Source organism: Octodon degus, unplaced genomic scaffold (genome assembly GCF_000260255.1).
Source record: "Octodon degus isolate 3935 unplaced genomic scaffold, OctDeg1.0 scaffold00101, whole genome shotgun sequence".
In the NCBI taxonomy this organism is placed as follows: Eukaryota; Metazoa; Chordata; class Mammalia; order Rodentia; family Octodontidae; genus Octodon; species Octodon degus.
This window is the reverse complement of record NW_004524677.1, coordinates 5,930,352-5,946,722: the sequence shown is the minus strand read 5'-3', so window position 1 is coordinate 5,946,722 and position 16,371 is coordinate 5,930,352. Positions and strand designations below refer to the sequence as shown.

Below are 16,371 nucleotides of genomic sequence, written 5' to 3'. Positions count from 1 at the left end.
CAGGCACACACGCAGGCACCAGTTCCATCTGTCGGACCTGCCTCGTTCACAGCTCTGCGGGGATTCATCCCGTAACTATCGTTAGCCTTAAATCCACTCTGGTCCCACTCAAAGCTTTCTATTTCTCAAACTCACATTACTTGTTTGTACCTTACAACACACAGCCTTCATTATTTTCTTTCATGTAAATGTGCTCTCTGAACCTCCTCTGTCCTTACCACTGAAGCCTTATATTATCTAGGAAATTAACTGTAATGATTAAGATTACAATCTGTAAGAAGGCAAGAGGGCAAAAGGCCAATTTCCATGGATTTTACCCATCTGTTTAATTCTAAAATAGACTAGGAAAAATAACTTTTAAGGGTTTGGCAAAGCCTTCCATCTTTGCTTTCCTCTTACCACATCCTCAGCAGGAGCATAAGGCGGGTGACTAAGTCAGGTGAAGGCTTTGCAGACTCACCAGAAGGGAGAAAGTCAACTAGCATTGTTTTATAATTGAATATTGAAGAAACATCAGTACAAATTTCTGGCTGATGTTTTATAGAAAGCTTTGAGTGGGACCATTTTTTGAAACAGTATTATTCACACTTGTACACGAAGCACAGTAATCACTATTAATTAACTTGTCTCTAACCTTAAGCCACATACCTAGTGCCTTATTAATTCTTATTTCTTAAAATGTTTTCAGGGCTGATCTGAGGAAGCTCCCATTAACAAATGGTTTTACACAGCACTTGCAGGCAAGCAGACGCTAGGAGCTCAAGCTCTGGAGACAGAAAAGCTGGATTTAATTCCTGCTCCATGGCCTCGTGTGTATGAACTGGGGCTCCTGCGGGCTTAGCGTCAGGTTCACGATGTGGGATGCCCACCTCCCAGGGTCCCCGAGGAGATGCAGCGAGAAGACGCCACACACCCATGCTGCTACCATCCACACAGATGTACCCTCCTTAGCTACGTCAGTATTCTCAGGAAAACTACTCTACTGGACTCCACGGCACTTGGAAAGGTGTCTTTTACATGACAATCCACAGGAAACTTCAACGATGAGTTTCATTAATGTACACGAAAGTTAAATGATTAGCCTAAAGTGACTTACCTTGATAGAAGTTATGTAAAAGTTAAACTGGAAGCAATTACTTGTTTTATAAAAATACAGCTTTACAAATGAATTGTTAAGATTTTCTTTTTTTGGTACCAGGGATCGAACTCAAGATCTTGTGCTTGTCAGGCAGGCGCTTATGCCACTGAACTATCTCCCTGGCTGCAAATCATATGATCTAAAAAAACATAATAATAATAATAATAATAACCCTAACTGAAAGTAACTGAAAATATTTCATATACAAAAGTGTGAGCAATGCACACATCTCCAGAGGTATCTTTCCGTGAACAGAGCTGGCGCTGGGCATCTGGTCTCACACTGCTGCGAGCGGGGAGTCAGTCTAACTACACGTTAGCAATGTTGCAATACATACCGGTCCATCTGTTAGCAGCTTCTTTGGCTACTTTATTTGCTTGACCTAAAAAAAAAATGATATATAAATCTGAATTTAATTTTCTATACATGTAAAATCACCTCAGTTTTCCTACAGATGTATATTTTCCTAAAATTTTATGTATTTTTTAATAAAATATACATACACAATGCGTTTGGAATAAAGGCTCACATAGTAGAGTAACAATGCATCTCACAACCCTGCTCAAATTCCTAAGAAAATTTTACATAGCTGCAGTTTCATTAGCAATGAATAGAAAGTCAATGTGAAAATTTCCCTTTCCAAAATATCTGTCATCACTGTAGTTGCTTCTTCTGACCTTAAACAAGATTGTTAAGAAAGTGGCCTTATGGAGGAATGCATTTACTTTTATTTATACTTAAATACACATCTTACTATTAAGTGCCTCTGTAAGCACACAGTCTCTCAAGTCCATCTGCACAGCACACACCAGTGCCATGAGTGCCGATGTATAATACTGTTACTTACAGTGAAGGCATTCATTTTTTCATGTCTCCTGACGGCAAGACCTGATTTATTACCTTTTTTTTTTGTGGTACTGGGGATCAAACTCTGGACCTTGCACTTGCCAGGCAGGTGCTTATGCCACTGAGCTATCTCCTCAGCCAGGCATTCATTTTTTGATAATTTACATACCATAGGACTTATCATAGTAATATAATTCAGTGTATTTTTGTTTTCATCACCTGTTATGGTTTGTGTCTGGTTGTCACTGGGACAGGCTTTGAGAGTATGTAATTTATGATCCACTGCTGGGATTATGGGATTATCTGCTCCATCTGCCGTGGAGCAGATAGCCCGAATACAACGTAAGGGAGGAAGAGAGCCTTGCTAGCTGTTTGCAGCCACTGCTCCTCTCTTTTTTCTTTGCTGTTTCCTGCCACCATGAATGGCTGGCCTCTTCCATGTGCCACTCTGCCTTAGAGCCAGCTGAGTATGGAATGAATCCTCCACTAACTGTGAGCTAAATAAGCCTTTCTTTCCTTAATTGTGGTCAGGTATTTTGTCTCAGCAATGAGAGAAAAGTAATTGAGACAGAATTTGGTACTGAGAAATGGGGTTGTTCCTGTGACTATACCTGACCATGTTGTTCGTGCTTTTGGAAATGGCTTACAGGAAGAGACAGGAAAGGTCTGGAGATGTCACCTCAAAGAGAAGCAATGGAAGGCCTTGGACTATTCTGTATGGGAGATCCTGGTAACAGCTGAGAAGTTCAGAAGGCTGATAGAAAGCCTACCTATAAAGACCAGGCTGGGGAGGTTTCTGCTGGGAAGGACTGTAGTGGTTGTTGGCCTCAGACAATGTGCTATGTGTTCTGAGTTGGCAGAAAGTTTGTCTGCATTTTACTCGTGTCTAGAGACTTTGCCTGAGACTAATTAACAGTGGACTGATTAATCTGGCAGAAGAAATTTCAAGACAGTTGAATGTTGAGGCAGGGGCATGGCTATTGCTGGGGGATTTTGGTCAGATTTATGTTGAGAATCAAGAGCAAAGAGCCCAGCAGGATGATTTAAAATGTGAGTTTGGCCAGAAAGGAAGTACCAATAAAGCTGTATACTGCAAAGACAGAGCTGAGAACTCCACTGCTGAGAAGGAACAGGAGAATGAAAAGATGGCTTTAGGGCATCACAAGAAGCAAGTCTCCACCCTTTGCAGCCTCAACACTGCAAAAGTGAAAGAGTTTGCTTTAAGGAGAGAGCTGCAGAACTTCATGTTCTAAGATGGTGGTGGTGGTGGCCACACCAGGTTCCAGAATGGCAGTGCTATAGAGAATTTGTTCCTCAGAGTCAGAGTCGGAGTGCTCAGCAATCTAGGACTCGATCCCTACATCCAGGTGAGAAGAAAACCTGGCTACTGCTCCAGCTGGCAGCAGGCCTTGCATCATCCAGTGGCATTGGCTTTAGACACACACAGACTGTAAGAGTTCTGAGGTTAAGAAGGCTTCCACTTCGATTTCAGAAGGCCTGGTAGACCAGGCAGTGTGCCCTTGGGAAGGCACTATGTGAAGCTGTGGTAAGAAGCCTAATGTGCAATGGAAACCCCAGAAGTCTGGAAAAGCCAGGAACATGGATCATCTACGGAAAGCTGCAAGGAGGGAGCAAAGCCAGCCTAAGAGAGAAGCCATGGGAACTACCACCAAAAGTGCCATAGAGGTGGAGCCATACGGAGCTCACAATTTGTCAGATTGCTTTTGATGTGCCACACGGAACTACAGGATTTAATGCCTGCCCTTCTGGATTTTAGCCTTGCTTTGGTCCCAATGCTTTGTATCCTGCTGTTTGTACCTTTTGGAATGGTAATGTTTATCTTGTGCCACTGAATGCTGGAAGTGTTTAACTTTTATTTGTATAGAGGCTCACAGCTAAGAGTTAACCTTAGATCTTAGAGACTTGGTACTTGGACTTTTCAGCAATGCTGAACCTGTTAGGACTTTGGCAACTCTTAGATGGACTACAATGCCTTTTGCATAAAGGGATGTGCAGGAGTCTTTGGCGGGTGGCCAGGGATGGATGGAATGTTATAGTTTGTGTCTAGCTGTCCCCCCTCAAAGCCTCACATATTTAATGGGGCAGCTTCAGAAGTGTGTGATTAATTCATGATCCAATGATGGGATTAAGGGTGTGAGTGCTACACCTGCCCTGGGGTGGATGGCCTCATTACAATATAGGGACAGCCAGAGCCTCGTTAGCTGCTTAGCTGCTATACCTCCCTTTGCTCTTTGCTTTTTCCTGCCACCATGAACGACTGCTTTTTGCCATGTGTCATTCTGCCTTGGAGCCAGCTGAGTACAGACTGAAACCTCAAAAAACTGTGAGCCCAATAAGCCTTTCCTTCCTTAATTTTAGGTGTCAGGTTTTTTGTCCCATCAATGAGAGAAAAGTACCCGAGACATCACCCAATAGGAACCCTTAAACCCAGCAGCATTTCTCCAGCCCCAGGCAAACAATAAGCAACGGTCTCTTTGCCCTTTGTGGAATAAACAATTATGCTGGGACCAATAAGATGGTGGACATTTGAGTTGTTTCTACTAATATGAATAATGTAATACTACTTGTGAACACGTTTTTACTTCTGGATATACATCTAGGAATGCAACTGCTAGCTCACCTGGTAACTATGTGTCACTTTGGGCAAAGGATAAACTGTTTTCCAATATGGATGTACCTACAATCCCACAGGCAATTTTAGTTTCATTTCATAAATTAAAAAAAAAAAAAAAAGTTATAACCATCCTGAATGTGAAGATGTATTTCATTCTGGTTTTGGTTGAATTTCCCAAATGACTAATATTGAGCACATTTTTTTTTTGTGTGTGTGTAGTGACATTTATGTATTTTCAGTTGAGGTTATTATTTGGTTTTGTTTTTGGTGCCAAGGACCAAACCTAGGGCTTCTATCTCGCTAGGTAAGCAATCTACTGCTGAGCTAAATCCCTAGCCCTGGGATTTATATATTTTCCTTGAAAAAAATGTTTGTTCAAATCCTTTGTCCATTTTAAAAACTGGGTTGTCAATTTTGGAATTATGAGTACCTTCTGTATTTTGATATTAGACACTTGTCAGATATACGATTTGCAAATATTGTAAACCTTAATTTTGATAGTTTCATTATGAAAGTTTTTAATTTGATAAAATTCAACTTAGACTTTTTGATTGTTTATGTTTTTGAGGTTATGGTCAGGAAAACAGTGTCCAATTCAAGCCCAAAGAAATATATAGCTATGTTTCCTTCTAAGAGTTTTATAGTTTCAAATCTTACATTATATCTTTAACTCATTTGAGTTAATTTTTGGTTATGGTATGAAGTGGGGGTCAGATTAATTCATTTGCAGGTGGATATCCAACTGCACCCAAACCATTATTGGAAAACATTCTTTCCCAATTGAATGGTTTCATTACCATAGTTGAAAATCAACTGTTTATTTCTAGACTCTCAGTTCCATTCCATTCATCCATGTCTATTTTTATACCAGTACTATGTTAACTTAATTATACTTGTAGTAAGTTTTATAATGAACAAATTTGAGTCCTCTGACTTTGTCCTTTTTTCAATGTTCTTTTGGCCATTCTGGGTCTTATTTCCTAATGAATTTTAAGATCAGCTTATTAAATAGTATAAAATAAGGAGTTGGGACTTTGATATGTTTGTCACTGAAAATGTGTAGCAGTTTGGGAAGTAGGATTTTTTTTTCCATTTATTTTAATCCTTTTTTTTTCCATTTATTTTAATCCTATTTTTTGGGGGGGTACCAGAAATCAAACTTAGGTCCTTGAACTTGTCAGGCAGGTGTTGTGCTGCTGAGCTATAACCCTGGCCCCTATTTAAATCTTCATTTTTTTGAAAAACAATGTTTTATAGCTTTCAGTACAATTCTTGTTTGACCAACTTTATTCCTATGTGATTTTATCAATTTTGATGTTACTATGGAAAAACATGGATTTTTTTTTTTTTTTTGCCTGTTAATTTCATTTGCAGATTGCTTATCCTTATTAGTATACAGAAATACACATTTTCTAAAATAAACGTTGTGGCGCACTGCTGTAATCCCAGTACTCTAGGAAGCTGAAGTAGGCTCTCAAATTCTAGCCCATTCTGAGTAATATAGCAATTTAGCAAAAGCCCATGCCCAAATAAAAATAAAAAAGGTCTGGGGATGCAGCTCAGTGTGAAGGCCAGAAGTTCAATACCGAGTACTGCAAAACAAAACAAAACAAAAAACAGATTTTTAAATACTGATTTTGTATTTTGTAACTTGCTGACCTTATTAGTTTTAAAAGTTTTTTCTTCGGTCTTAAGTCTCAGTTACTTTCTTGTCACTGAGATGCCATACCTGATGCCCACAGGACTAAGGAGAAGTTTCTTTTGGCTCATTTTGCTGAGGCATCAGGCTGCAGTTGGCTGGCCCCAAGGCAGGGTGGTACAGCAGTGGGACTCCAGAGGTGCACGCATGGCAGGGAAGGTGGGAAGCAGAGGAATCAGGGAGGGGAGAGACAAATCCTTCCAGGCCCTGAGCCCCGCCTGGTGAGCCATTGCCTCCAGCCAGGATGCTCCACTCAGGTCACAGCCAGCTACCAAGTCATCAGCAGACTAAGTGCTGATGAGCATCACCCCCAGGTGGCCCCTCGCCTGGTGAGGGCCCCCTGTGAGCACAGAGGCTTTGGGAGGACACCTAGACATATACCCTAAGTGGGTATACATTGTTGAAGGCTTTCTATATTGTAAAATTGTGTCATCTCAAAATAAAGATCATTTTACTTCTTCCTTTTCAGAATAAATGCTTTTTCTTTTTTGGTCTAATTTTTCTAGTTAAATATGGTATTAAATAAAAATGCTGAGAGGACATGGCTGGGGAAGCTTTCAGCCTTTCGCCATTCAGCATGATGTTGACTGTGGGCTTTTGTAGATGCTGTTTGATGAGGCTAAGTTCACTTCTATTCCTATCTTTTTTTTTTTTTAACTGAGAAAAAAGTATGCATTTAGAATTGGCCAGCTGGACTCAGCTTAGATGATTCCAGTTTTGTAGGCAACATCCAGTGCATCATAATCAGGAGCCAGTTGAACATATGCCTTCTTCTATCAGGCCTGACTAGGGTGTTGACCTTGGCAACATCGAAGTCATACAGCTTCTTTACAGCTTGTTTGATTTGGTGCTTATTGGCTTTGACATCCACAATGAACACGAGTGTGTTGCTGTCCTCAATGTTTTTATGACTGACTGTGATAGGGGAACTTGATATAGTGGTCAAGTGTGTTTCTCTTGGGGACACTCTTCTGAGGGTATTTGGGCTACCTCCAGAGCCACATTGTCTTGGGATGGTGGAAGGTGGGTGACGTTTGTATCTTCTTCATTTTGTGGCTGTGGATGCCTTTCCGCATGGCCTTCTTGGCCTTCAAAGCTTTTGCTTTGGCTTCAACTTTGGGAGGGACAAGGGCTTCCTTCTTCACCTTTGGCTCCATCTTGGTCAAAAGGCTCTCTCAACCTCTATTCCTACTTTGATGAGTGTTTTTAATAATAAGACTGTGTAGTTTTATCAAATATCTTTTATTTCATCCATTTAAGATAATTGTGTGGGTATCTCCACTGCCCAGCATTATTCTATAAATATGCTGTAGGGGCCAACAATAACTAAACCATGACAGACTCAGATGTATAGCCCAGTGGCACAGCGCCTGCCTGGCCAGCAGCAGGTCCTGAGTGACCGATTCCTCCCTCCCTCCCTCCCTCCCTCCCAAGTGCTGTGTGCAGCTTGCACAGGCCAAAGCACCACCAAAATTCACTATTTTTTACTGAGCGACAGCCATTTTTCATGAAGGCTGCAAGCCATTGGTTAAGTTTCAGTTTTGAAAAAGTTATAACAATTTCTGCAAGCTTTTGTGGAAGGGCAAAGTTTTAAAGATGCTTAGATTACTATTTTTGTCACTTTAGCATTTAATTTTAGGAAATTTTCTCGAGTATTTCTAACATTTACTTTCAACTATTTTTGTGGGAATTTTTTTTTTTTTTTAACAGATTTATTTGGTACAGGGTCTCGCTATACAGATTGGACTCACAGTGATCCTCCTGTCGCAGCCTCCCCAGAGCGGGGATGCAGGCTCGCATCACCACGCCCAGTTTCAGTGGCCTGCATGGTGCAGCACCGGCAGGGCATGCAGTACCAGGAATCGAATCCAGGTCCTTGCACTTGTCAGGCAGGCACCTAGATCACCGAGCTCTCTCACCAGCCCTTCTTGTGGGAAATTAAATTTCTACTAGGCACTTATTTTCTCTAGTCTTATTTAAATAATGTAGTCATAATTTTACTTCAAAAGTAAATTCTTCTTTTTACTTTTTGGATATTTGCAGTGAGTCATGCTAATGTTTGCTTAGTGCTACAATTCAAATGGAATGATTAAATATATATATTTCTTACAGGCATTATTGAGAAATAAGAGATAATTCACAGTCATACCTATATGAAGAAAGGTTTATGGTTATCAGCAAATTGTGTTCCAAAATAAACCATGACAGACTTAGATAAAAACCTGCATGTTAATATGGGTGTTACAGATGTTAAGAACCAAATCCTATTCAAATCAATTTGTAAAATCTATAATCCTTTAATCTGGTATAATCTGTTCTGCCCTAACATGATAGCTAAAATCCTATGAAATTCTTTATCATATAAAATATATAAAAGCACAACTGAAAACAATGATTTCATTGGAGAAAGGGCCTTTGAGGGGTAGAGATAAAAGTTCAAAGTTCTCTAAGTTTAGTGACAGCTACAAATCTAAGAAATTTAAAGATTTATGTAATAAAGGTAAAGGCCAGCAATCCCCTTTAGGTTTCTTAGATTTGTGGCTGCCACCAAATTTGTAACAAATTAGGCTTTGTATCTTCAGGTATCTTTCTAGCTCAGCAAAGTCTCTTTGTGTTCCAGCTCACAGGTGTGGGGGGTAGTTGTGTGTGTGTGTGTGTGTGTGTGTGTGAGAGAGAGAGAGAGAGAGAGAGAGAGAGAGAGAGACAGAGAGAGAGACAGACGATGAATCCAGGGCCTTTGCACTGAATGAGTTACATACTCAGCCCCTTTTTACTTATTTTGAGACAGGGGCTTGTTAAGTCACTGAGTTGACCAAGCTGGCTTGGAATTTATGGTTTTCTTACCTCAGCCTCCCACAGTGCTAGGATTACTGGCACACATCACCACACCCAGCTAAGAATGACATTTCATATTAAAATGTTTTTCTACTTCATTCTGGATAGTTTCTATTGGTATGTGTTTGAATACAAGGGCCCTTCTGCAAACTTTAATCTGCTGTTGATCCAAACCACTAAACTTTTTATGTCAAACAGCATAGTTTTCATATCAAGACATTGGACGTATAAGTTTAAGTTGCACAGGGGCAACTTCCTCCTCAAACTTGCTACTTCATACTTCATAAAGTCTTCTGCATACCCTGGAAAGTCTTCTTTCAAGTTTTATTACCTTTCTCTGAGGTGATGCAAGAATGGCAAGACCCTTCATTACCTGCCTGAAATAAGCCTGCCTACGGGGTGAGCCAGTCGTGCACAGCTTCAGGTGCCCATCCATACCCCAAACCTCCAGATGGCCCGCTGCTACAGGGTCACTATCGATACCAAACAAGCAAAAGAAGTAATGTAAGAAGCCGAATAAAAGTTTTAGTCATTCTGGAGTGGATAGGTGGCAAAACTCTGAAAAGGGCCGTAAAAATGGAAAGTCACTCATGGATGTGAAGTCAGTCGGGGTCCCTTTTGCAGGGAAAGATCTGTGGCAGTTCGATGGGGACTACAGAGCTGAAAAGCTGGATCTTTGATGGAGTCTGGCCAAAGTTGTTGGTCCTGACCAGAAAGGAAACAGAACAAGGAGCAGAGGTGCTAATCCAAGGCAACAGTACCAGGATTACCCAGAACTTCACTCAGGAAGGGAGGCAAGCCAGTGTGGTGGATACCTGCAATCCAAGCAGCTGGGAGGCTGAGGCAGGAGGGTCAGAAATTCAAGCCTATGTTGCCAAGATCTTGTCTCAAAAAACCAAAACCGAGTCAAACCAGAACAAGAAAAGGCCCAATCAACCAAAAACCAAAAGCAAAAAGAAAGAAGGCACATAAAGAGTAACATAAGAAGGACCAGATTTAGTGACAGTGAAAACTCAGGTTTATCATAAATTGCTAGAGGCCACAGCCATGCCGATCCTGAAAGTCACAGACCCCAGTAGGAAACCAGGAGCCAGGCTCCCGCTGCCCCTGGTGGTGCCTCCAGGCTCAGGAGCAGGCCTAACCTGGGGCAGTTACCACCTACCTGTCTCCTTCCACCTGTGCAATGACGCTCAGCTGGTACCGGTTAAAGCTTTCAATCAGGTTAAAATGATCATGCAGATGCCCCAGGGTTAGAGCGTGGCTCAGCTGCAAGTGATGATAAGCATGTCTGTGGGCAGTGTGAAGGATTTGCTTCCTTAAACATTTAATTTCGCAACAAGATTGGCTCAGGGAGTTCTTGTACTGCATCTCTGTGCATCTGGCTGACTCGCCGCATCACTGCTAAGCGAAGGCCAGGGTCCCCAGGTGTGTGTGGCGCTGCCTCAGAGTGAAGCTAACTGCGGCACTATGCTTATGGAACTGCTCAAACGTTCTCAAATTCGAAGTCCCACCAAGGGCTAGCCCAGCTTACCTGAAACCAGCCATCCTCAGGTACATCTTAAGGGTATATCTTCAAGGACCAAATATTTTAAGTTTCTCTCAACACTTTCAATCCTACTCTGTACTGCCAGTTTTTCTACAAGTTTCACTAGGTAAACTTACCGAAATAAGAGACAGGCTAAGGTAGAAGTAGATGAAAAAAAAAAATATGTATTTTCATAAGCAATTAAATGGTATATATTTACACATACTTTAATTTCCTCAAGTGTACAAATTTCTATCTAAGCATACAAAAATTTCAGAGCTGGGAATTCTTGTTTAAAAAGGGGTAGGAAATCACTTGTATTTTCAAAAGGCAACTCAATGCACAGAATGTAATTTTACAACTTTCATAAAGTTTACAACTTTCAAACTCTTATTATTTATAATGTCTTTTTCCCTAAAAAGTAGTGGTACTTGCAAGTAGGCGCAGGGGCCAGGGATTCCATTCCCCGGCCTGCCATGCCCGCCCCGCCTCGGATGCGTGATGAGACAGCAATAGAGCCTGGGCACGGTGGTGTGCACCTGTAATCCCAGCTCTTGGGAGGCTGTAAACAGGTGCATCACTATGAGTCCAAGCTAGTAGTGAGACTCTGAACACCTAAAATACAAAAATAAATAAATAAATAAAAAGTAATGGTAGATTTCTTTCCAGAATCCAGATACTGAGCAAAATTAACTTCTCTTCTGACTTCTGAGTTTCCTAAGTTTGTATTTTATGTCTTTATTCTTTGATTTCATTCACTTCCCTTACTTCTGAAATGCTAGATTTCAGAGTTGTCAGTATTCAGATGCTTTAACATAAGTCTTTTTACTGAAAGTATGACAGCATTTTCCTTTTATGCTACAAACACAGAGCACCATACTCTTTTAACTGCCTTTCTTTGTTCCTCTACTTGGAGACTAAGCTTACCAGGCAACAAGAAATGCAAAGATCTTGTTCATTGCCTAAGTTAAAGACATTCAAGCTACAATACAAACTTGTGCATTTCTTTCTTTCTTTTTATTTTTTGATTTATGTATTTGATACATACAGGGTCTCACTACACACCTCAGACTCAGTAGTGATCTTCCTGGTTCCAGCCTCCCCAGCACTGGGATTACAGGCATGTGCCACCATGCCCAGACTTGGTCGGTGGCTTGGTGCGCCCCAGGGTGGGGTTGGCGCAGCATGCAGGACTGGAAATCAAACCCTGGCCCCTGTACTTGCCTAAGAAGGTGCTTAGTCTGAAACTTACGTATTTCTTCCACAACTTGTGGGTCACATTCTTTGTATTTTTCTACTTCTGCTTTAAGCTGTTCCCTTTGGTCCCGAAGTGAAGAAAGCTCTTTTGCTAGCATGGCTCGTTCTTCCTAAATTCAAAATATTTTATGTACAAGTAAGACAAAAAAAAAATCCATGTTATAAGGCAATAAACTTTATAAACACTTGATTTCTTATCAATGATATATTTAGGTTTTTTATATTAATATGTTTCTACAGTCAGCTCTCCATATCTACAGAGTCTGTGTTCACAGATTCAACCAACCATGGACTGAAAATATTAAAAAATAAACTTACATCTCTATTGAAGATATACACTTGGTTCTTATTTCCTAAACCTAGTACAACATCTATTTACATGGCATTTATATTGCATTAGGTGTTATAATCAATCTAGAGATTAGTTATAAGCTGCTGTGGAGCAAGCTGTGGTGACCCGCTCCTACAGCCCAGTACTCTGTGAAGCCACGGCTCGAGTCTGCCTGGGAAACTCAGTGACTTAGCAAGAACTTGTCTCAAAATAGAAAAAGCCTGGGGATGGAGCTCAGGGGAATACTCTAGGATTAATCCTCAGTAATGAAAACAGGCATAGGCTATCTGCAAATACTATCCCACTGACAGGGACTTAGGGACCCACAGACTGAGTCCCCAGAGGGTCCTAAAACGAAGCACCTTGGACCCTAGGGCACTACAAGCACATACGCAGTGTGGAAACAAGCTCAAGGCTTATCTTTCTTTGAAACTTCAAGCATCTTCTATTTATGTAGAAAAATGGGAATAAACATGTACAATAGGATATTAACAAATAGTTCAGGTTATCAATTATACCTGGATAAATTCAAAGATGAATATACATGTTTGTATTTAGTACAGAGTCTCACTACACAGATTAGACTAGTAGTGATCCACCTGTTTTCAGCTTCCCAAGCACTAGAATTACAGGCATGCACCTCCATGCCCAGTCTCAAATGCTGTCTCAGTGTGCCCCGAGGGCGGTGCCAGCACAGCATGCCAGGGATTGAATCCCGGTCACTGCACCTGCCTAGGTAGGCGCTTCAGTCCGCTCAGCTCTCTGGCCGGCTCTTGTCATATATTAAAGAAAACAATCATACTTGAAAAACTTTACAAGATAGTGTTTAGAAAAAAAAAAAAAAAGATAGTGTTTAGTTTTGGAGGGCAGCTATGCTGGCCACTGTACCACCAACATGGACAGTTGGGCTTATTTTTTAAAGTCATAGTTTATGGAAATTTTTCTTTAAGAAGTATTCCAGATAATTTTCCTAACTTAAAGGATTATTAATTTTTATTAATAATTAAAGATATCAGAATTCACAGAATTAGAGTTGAGGCCTACCATTTTCCTTAAGGGTAAACCAGAATAAGTCTTTTAAATACATTATGGTCTCTCTCTCTTTCTCTCTGTCTCTGTCTCTGTCTCTGTCTCTGTCTCTGTCTCTGTCCCTGTCTCTCTCTCTCTGGTACTGGGGATCAAACACAAGACCTTGTTCTTGCTAGGCATGCGCTTACGCCACTGAGCTATCTCCATGGCCCTGTATTATGCTTTCCTAATTTGCCGTTGGCTATGCCCTTTGGTTGCAAAGTGAAGAAAAGCCCCTTTTGCTGGCATCCACAGAGGAGAAGGCATACACAAGTGGCAGGCTCTGAGAAGTGAGGCCCAACAGATGACGGCAATGTTCCAGACCTGCACTCCCTACGGCGTGTGCCTACTGAGTATATGAACCGTGGCTCTGGTGACCAAGAAACTAAGTTTAATTGTATCTTAATGTAAACAGCTGCCTAAGGCAGGTATGTACCGTAATAGCACAGCATGGATTTAAAAATGACTAGAATATAAGACAGCGATCATCATTCGCCATCAACACTGCACTATATATGTGTCAAAGGGAAGACAGAAGAGGCCAAAGAAGGGAGAAGCAGTGCGGTCAGCTCCACACAAGCCCCACAACAGTTCCCCAGACACTGCATCCATGCCATCTCAGTTACTGATGCTGGACCTTTGCAACAGGACCAAACCGCTTCGTGCCCCTAGTTCCCCAAGTGTAAAATGTGCACAGCAGTGGTACGGACTCTGGGGTGGACTCCTTAGTGCTCGTGGGATTTAATAAACCTACGACATGAATGTAGAAAGTGCTTGCCAGGCTCACAGTGGGCGTGAAGCCCCTGCCCGCTGCTGGCAGCAGCCTCATATCCCAAGGATGGCGCCTTGGAGAGGGGCAGGGATTTCTGGAAATATACAGGTTGGCAAGACTTCATCTTTGTTAGGGGCTTTTCCAAATTTCCAACTCCCCCTGACAGCCACAACGGACAGTCAGCTCTGCTGGTTGATTTGCTCCTACCTGCACCCTTCCGGGAGATTAAGTGACACTCAGTGGACAGGCCCACAGCTTTTGGGCATGCGTGTGGTGGCACTTCTGTGGACAGCACTTCTATAAGTTATCACTGCTGTTTAAGAAAGAGGATCCAGGGCTGGTGAGATGACTCAGTGGTCTAAAGCACCTACTTAGAACAAGCTTAACAAAGCACAGGGACCGCAGTTCAACCCCCCAGCACCACAAGCCAGCCAGGCGTGCCCCCCCGCCCCCCGTGGACTGAGCTGGCCACACACACACACACACACACACACACAACTAAATAAATTTTTAAAAAATTAAAAAAAAAAAAAAAAAGCAAGAGGATCCAAAAAAGTCAAAACTACTACAATCAATGAAGACATGGTAACAGTGTGGGGCTGTGACCAGAATTTAATTTCCTTTGACTATGCTACAGAATTAGCATCCCCCAGGTCCACCTGGGACTGCGCTGACCACCAACTAAGCCTGCGACGGATCCCTCGCTGTCGTGCAGCAAGAGCTCAGGTCCCTTTCTTTCATAACCAAGGGATGCAGAGGCCCAGGAAAAAGCTTAGTGGCCCACGTTGATTTTCAATCTTTTTTTTTTTTTTTTTAAATAATTCATTTGTGTGTGTGTGTGTGTGTGTGTGTGTGGCCAGCTCAGCCCACCAGGGGGTGGGGCTGGCTGGCATGTGGTGCTGGGGGATTGAACCGCGGTCCCTGCCCTGTGCTTTGCTAAGCTTGTTCTAAGTAGGTGCTTTAGACCACTGAGTCATCTCACCAGCCCATGATTTTCAATCTTAAAAGGATCTTTTTTAAGTCCATTGCAGAGATAAGAACAGTAGAAAGTGATTTTTTAAAAATCTCTAACATCATACTATAAAACACACTGCATTTAAAAAACAAGTCAATACTCATTTAAATGGAAAATACTGTAAAGCAACAAAGATACTAGCTGATCACTTATAGTTTATGTGTAAAAAATTAAAACCCCTTTAAAAAGTATAAATATTTAATAGGGCTTACGATGTACCAGATTATCTTCTAAATTTTAACTAGTTTAACCCACAAAATAATCCAGTGAAGTAGATTTTATTATTCACATTTTACAATGGGCAAAATCAAGAACTTAGAAGACTTGGAAACTCAAGCAGTCTGACTCCAGGGTTTACAATTCAGCGTTCTCTGTACATGTGTGCACTCGTGCACAAGTGCACACCCACTCACACTCTCTCTACCTAAGGCTCTTAAGCCCCAGTACCACTCCTGAAAAACCTAGAATGACAACTGGTGAATGCCACCAGGCCAAACATTCACGCCCTGAGTCCTTGGCTGTGATCTGCTCTCTCTGATATCAAAGGAACCCTCCTCACAGGAAGCTCTGTGCTCTTTCTTACATGTCTGTTTAGGATTGTCATTAGTAAATATCGACAGACAAACTTACGGTCTCACGACGGCCAATTTTTGCTTTTTCGATGCTTTTCTGTAGGCTTGCATGTTTTTGGTTTCCTTCAGACAACTAGAATATAAAAAACAAATAATATGAGATGCATTTTTTTGACATGGAGTTTATGCAGACAGAATGTATCTTGTCTTGGGCCCAGCTCTATGCCTGCCTGTCTATCTGTCTGTCTGTCTGTCTTTCTCCACCCCTCCACAAAATCACAGACTAAACCAGGAACTAATTTTCTAATTTGAAAAGACAAACAAACAAACATCACCCAAGGACAATGAATTATTGGACTGGGCTGAAAACCTTTCGAATATTTTCTTATCAAAGAAGACAAATGAGTAGTCTTCAGTCTTTTCTAGATAGTCTCCACCTATTAAGTTCACCACCTCAAGGAGGGCATGGTGGGACATGTCTATCATCTCAGCACTAGAGCAGACAAGAGGACTGCAATTCGAGAACCAGCGTGAGCAGTTTGGAGATTTAGAGAGAACTTGTTTCAAAATAAAAAATACAAAGGGCAAGAGATGTATGTGTCTAAGTGGTAGACCATTTGTCTTTAACGGTAAGACCATGGGTTTGGTCTCCAGCACTGTAAAAAAAAAAAAAAAAAA

At 41.4% G+C, this 16,371-nt stretch overlaps 1 protein-coding gene across 1 annotated transcript in view; it reads right to left on the bottom strand.

Moving 5' to 3' along the window:
* The window catches only part of Mnd1 (meiotic nuclear divisions 1), a 69,158-nt gene that overhangs the window by 5,617 nt on the left and 47,170 nt on the right, over positions 1 to 16,371 (bottom strand). Inside the window, exons 5-7 of the mRNA XM_004638700.2 lie at positions 15,752 to 15,826; positions 11,931 to 12,045; positions 1,476 to 1,520 (exon numbers count right to left, since the gene is read on the bottom strand). Coding sequence (XP_004638757.1) covers positions 1,476 to 1,520; positions 11,931 to 12,045; positions 15,752 to 15,826 — 235 coding nt within the window. The remainder of the gene's footprint in view (positions 1 to 1,475; positions 1,521 to 11,930; positions 12,046 to 15,751; positions 15,827 to 16,371) is intronic.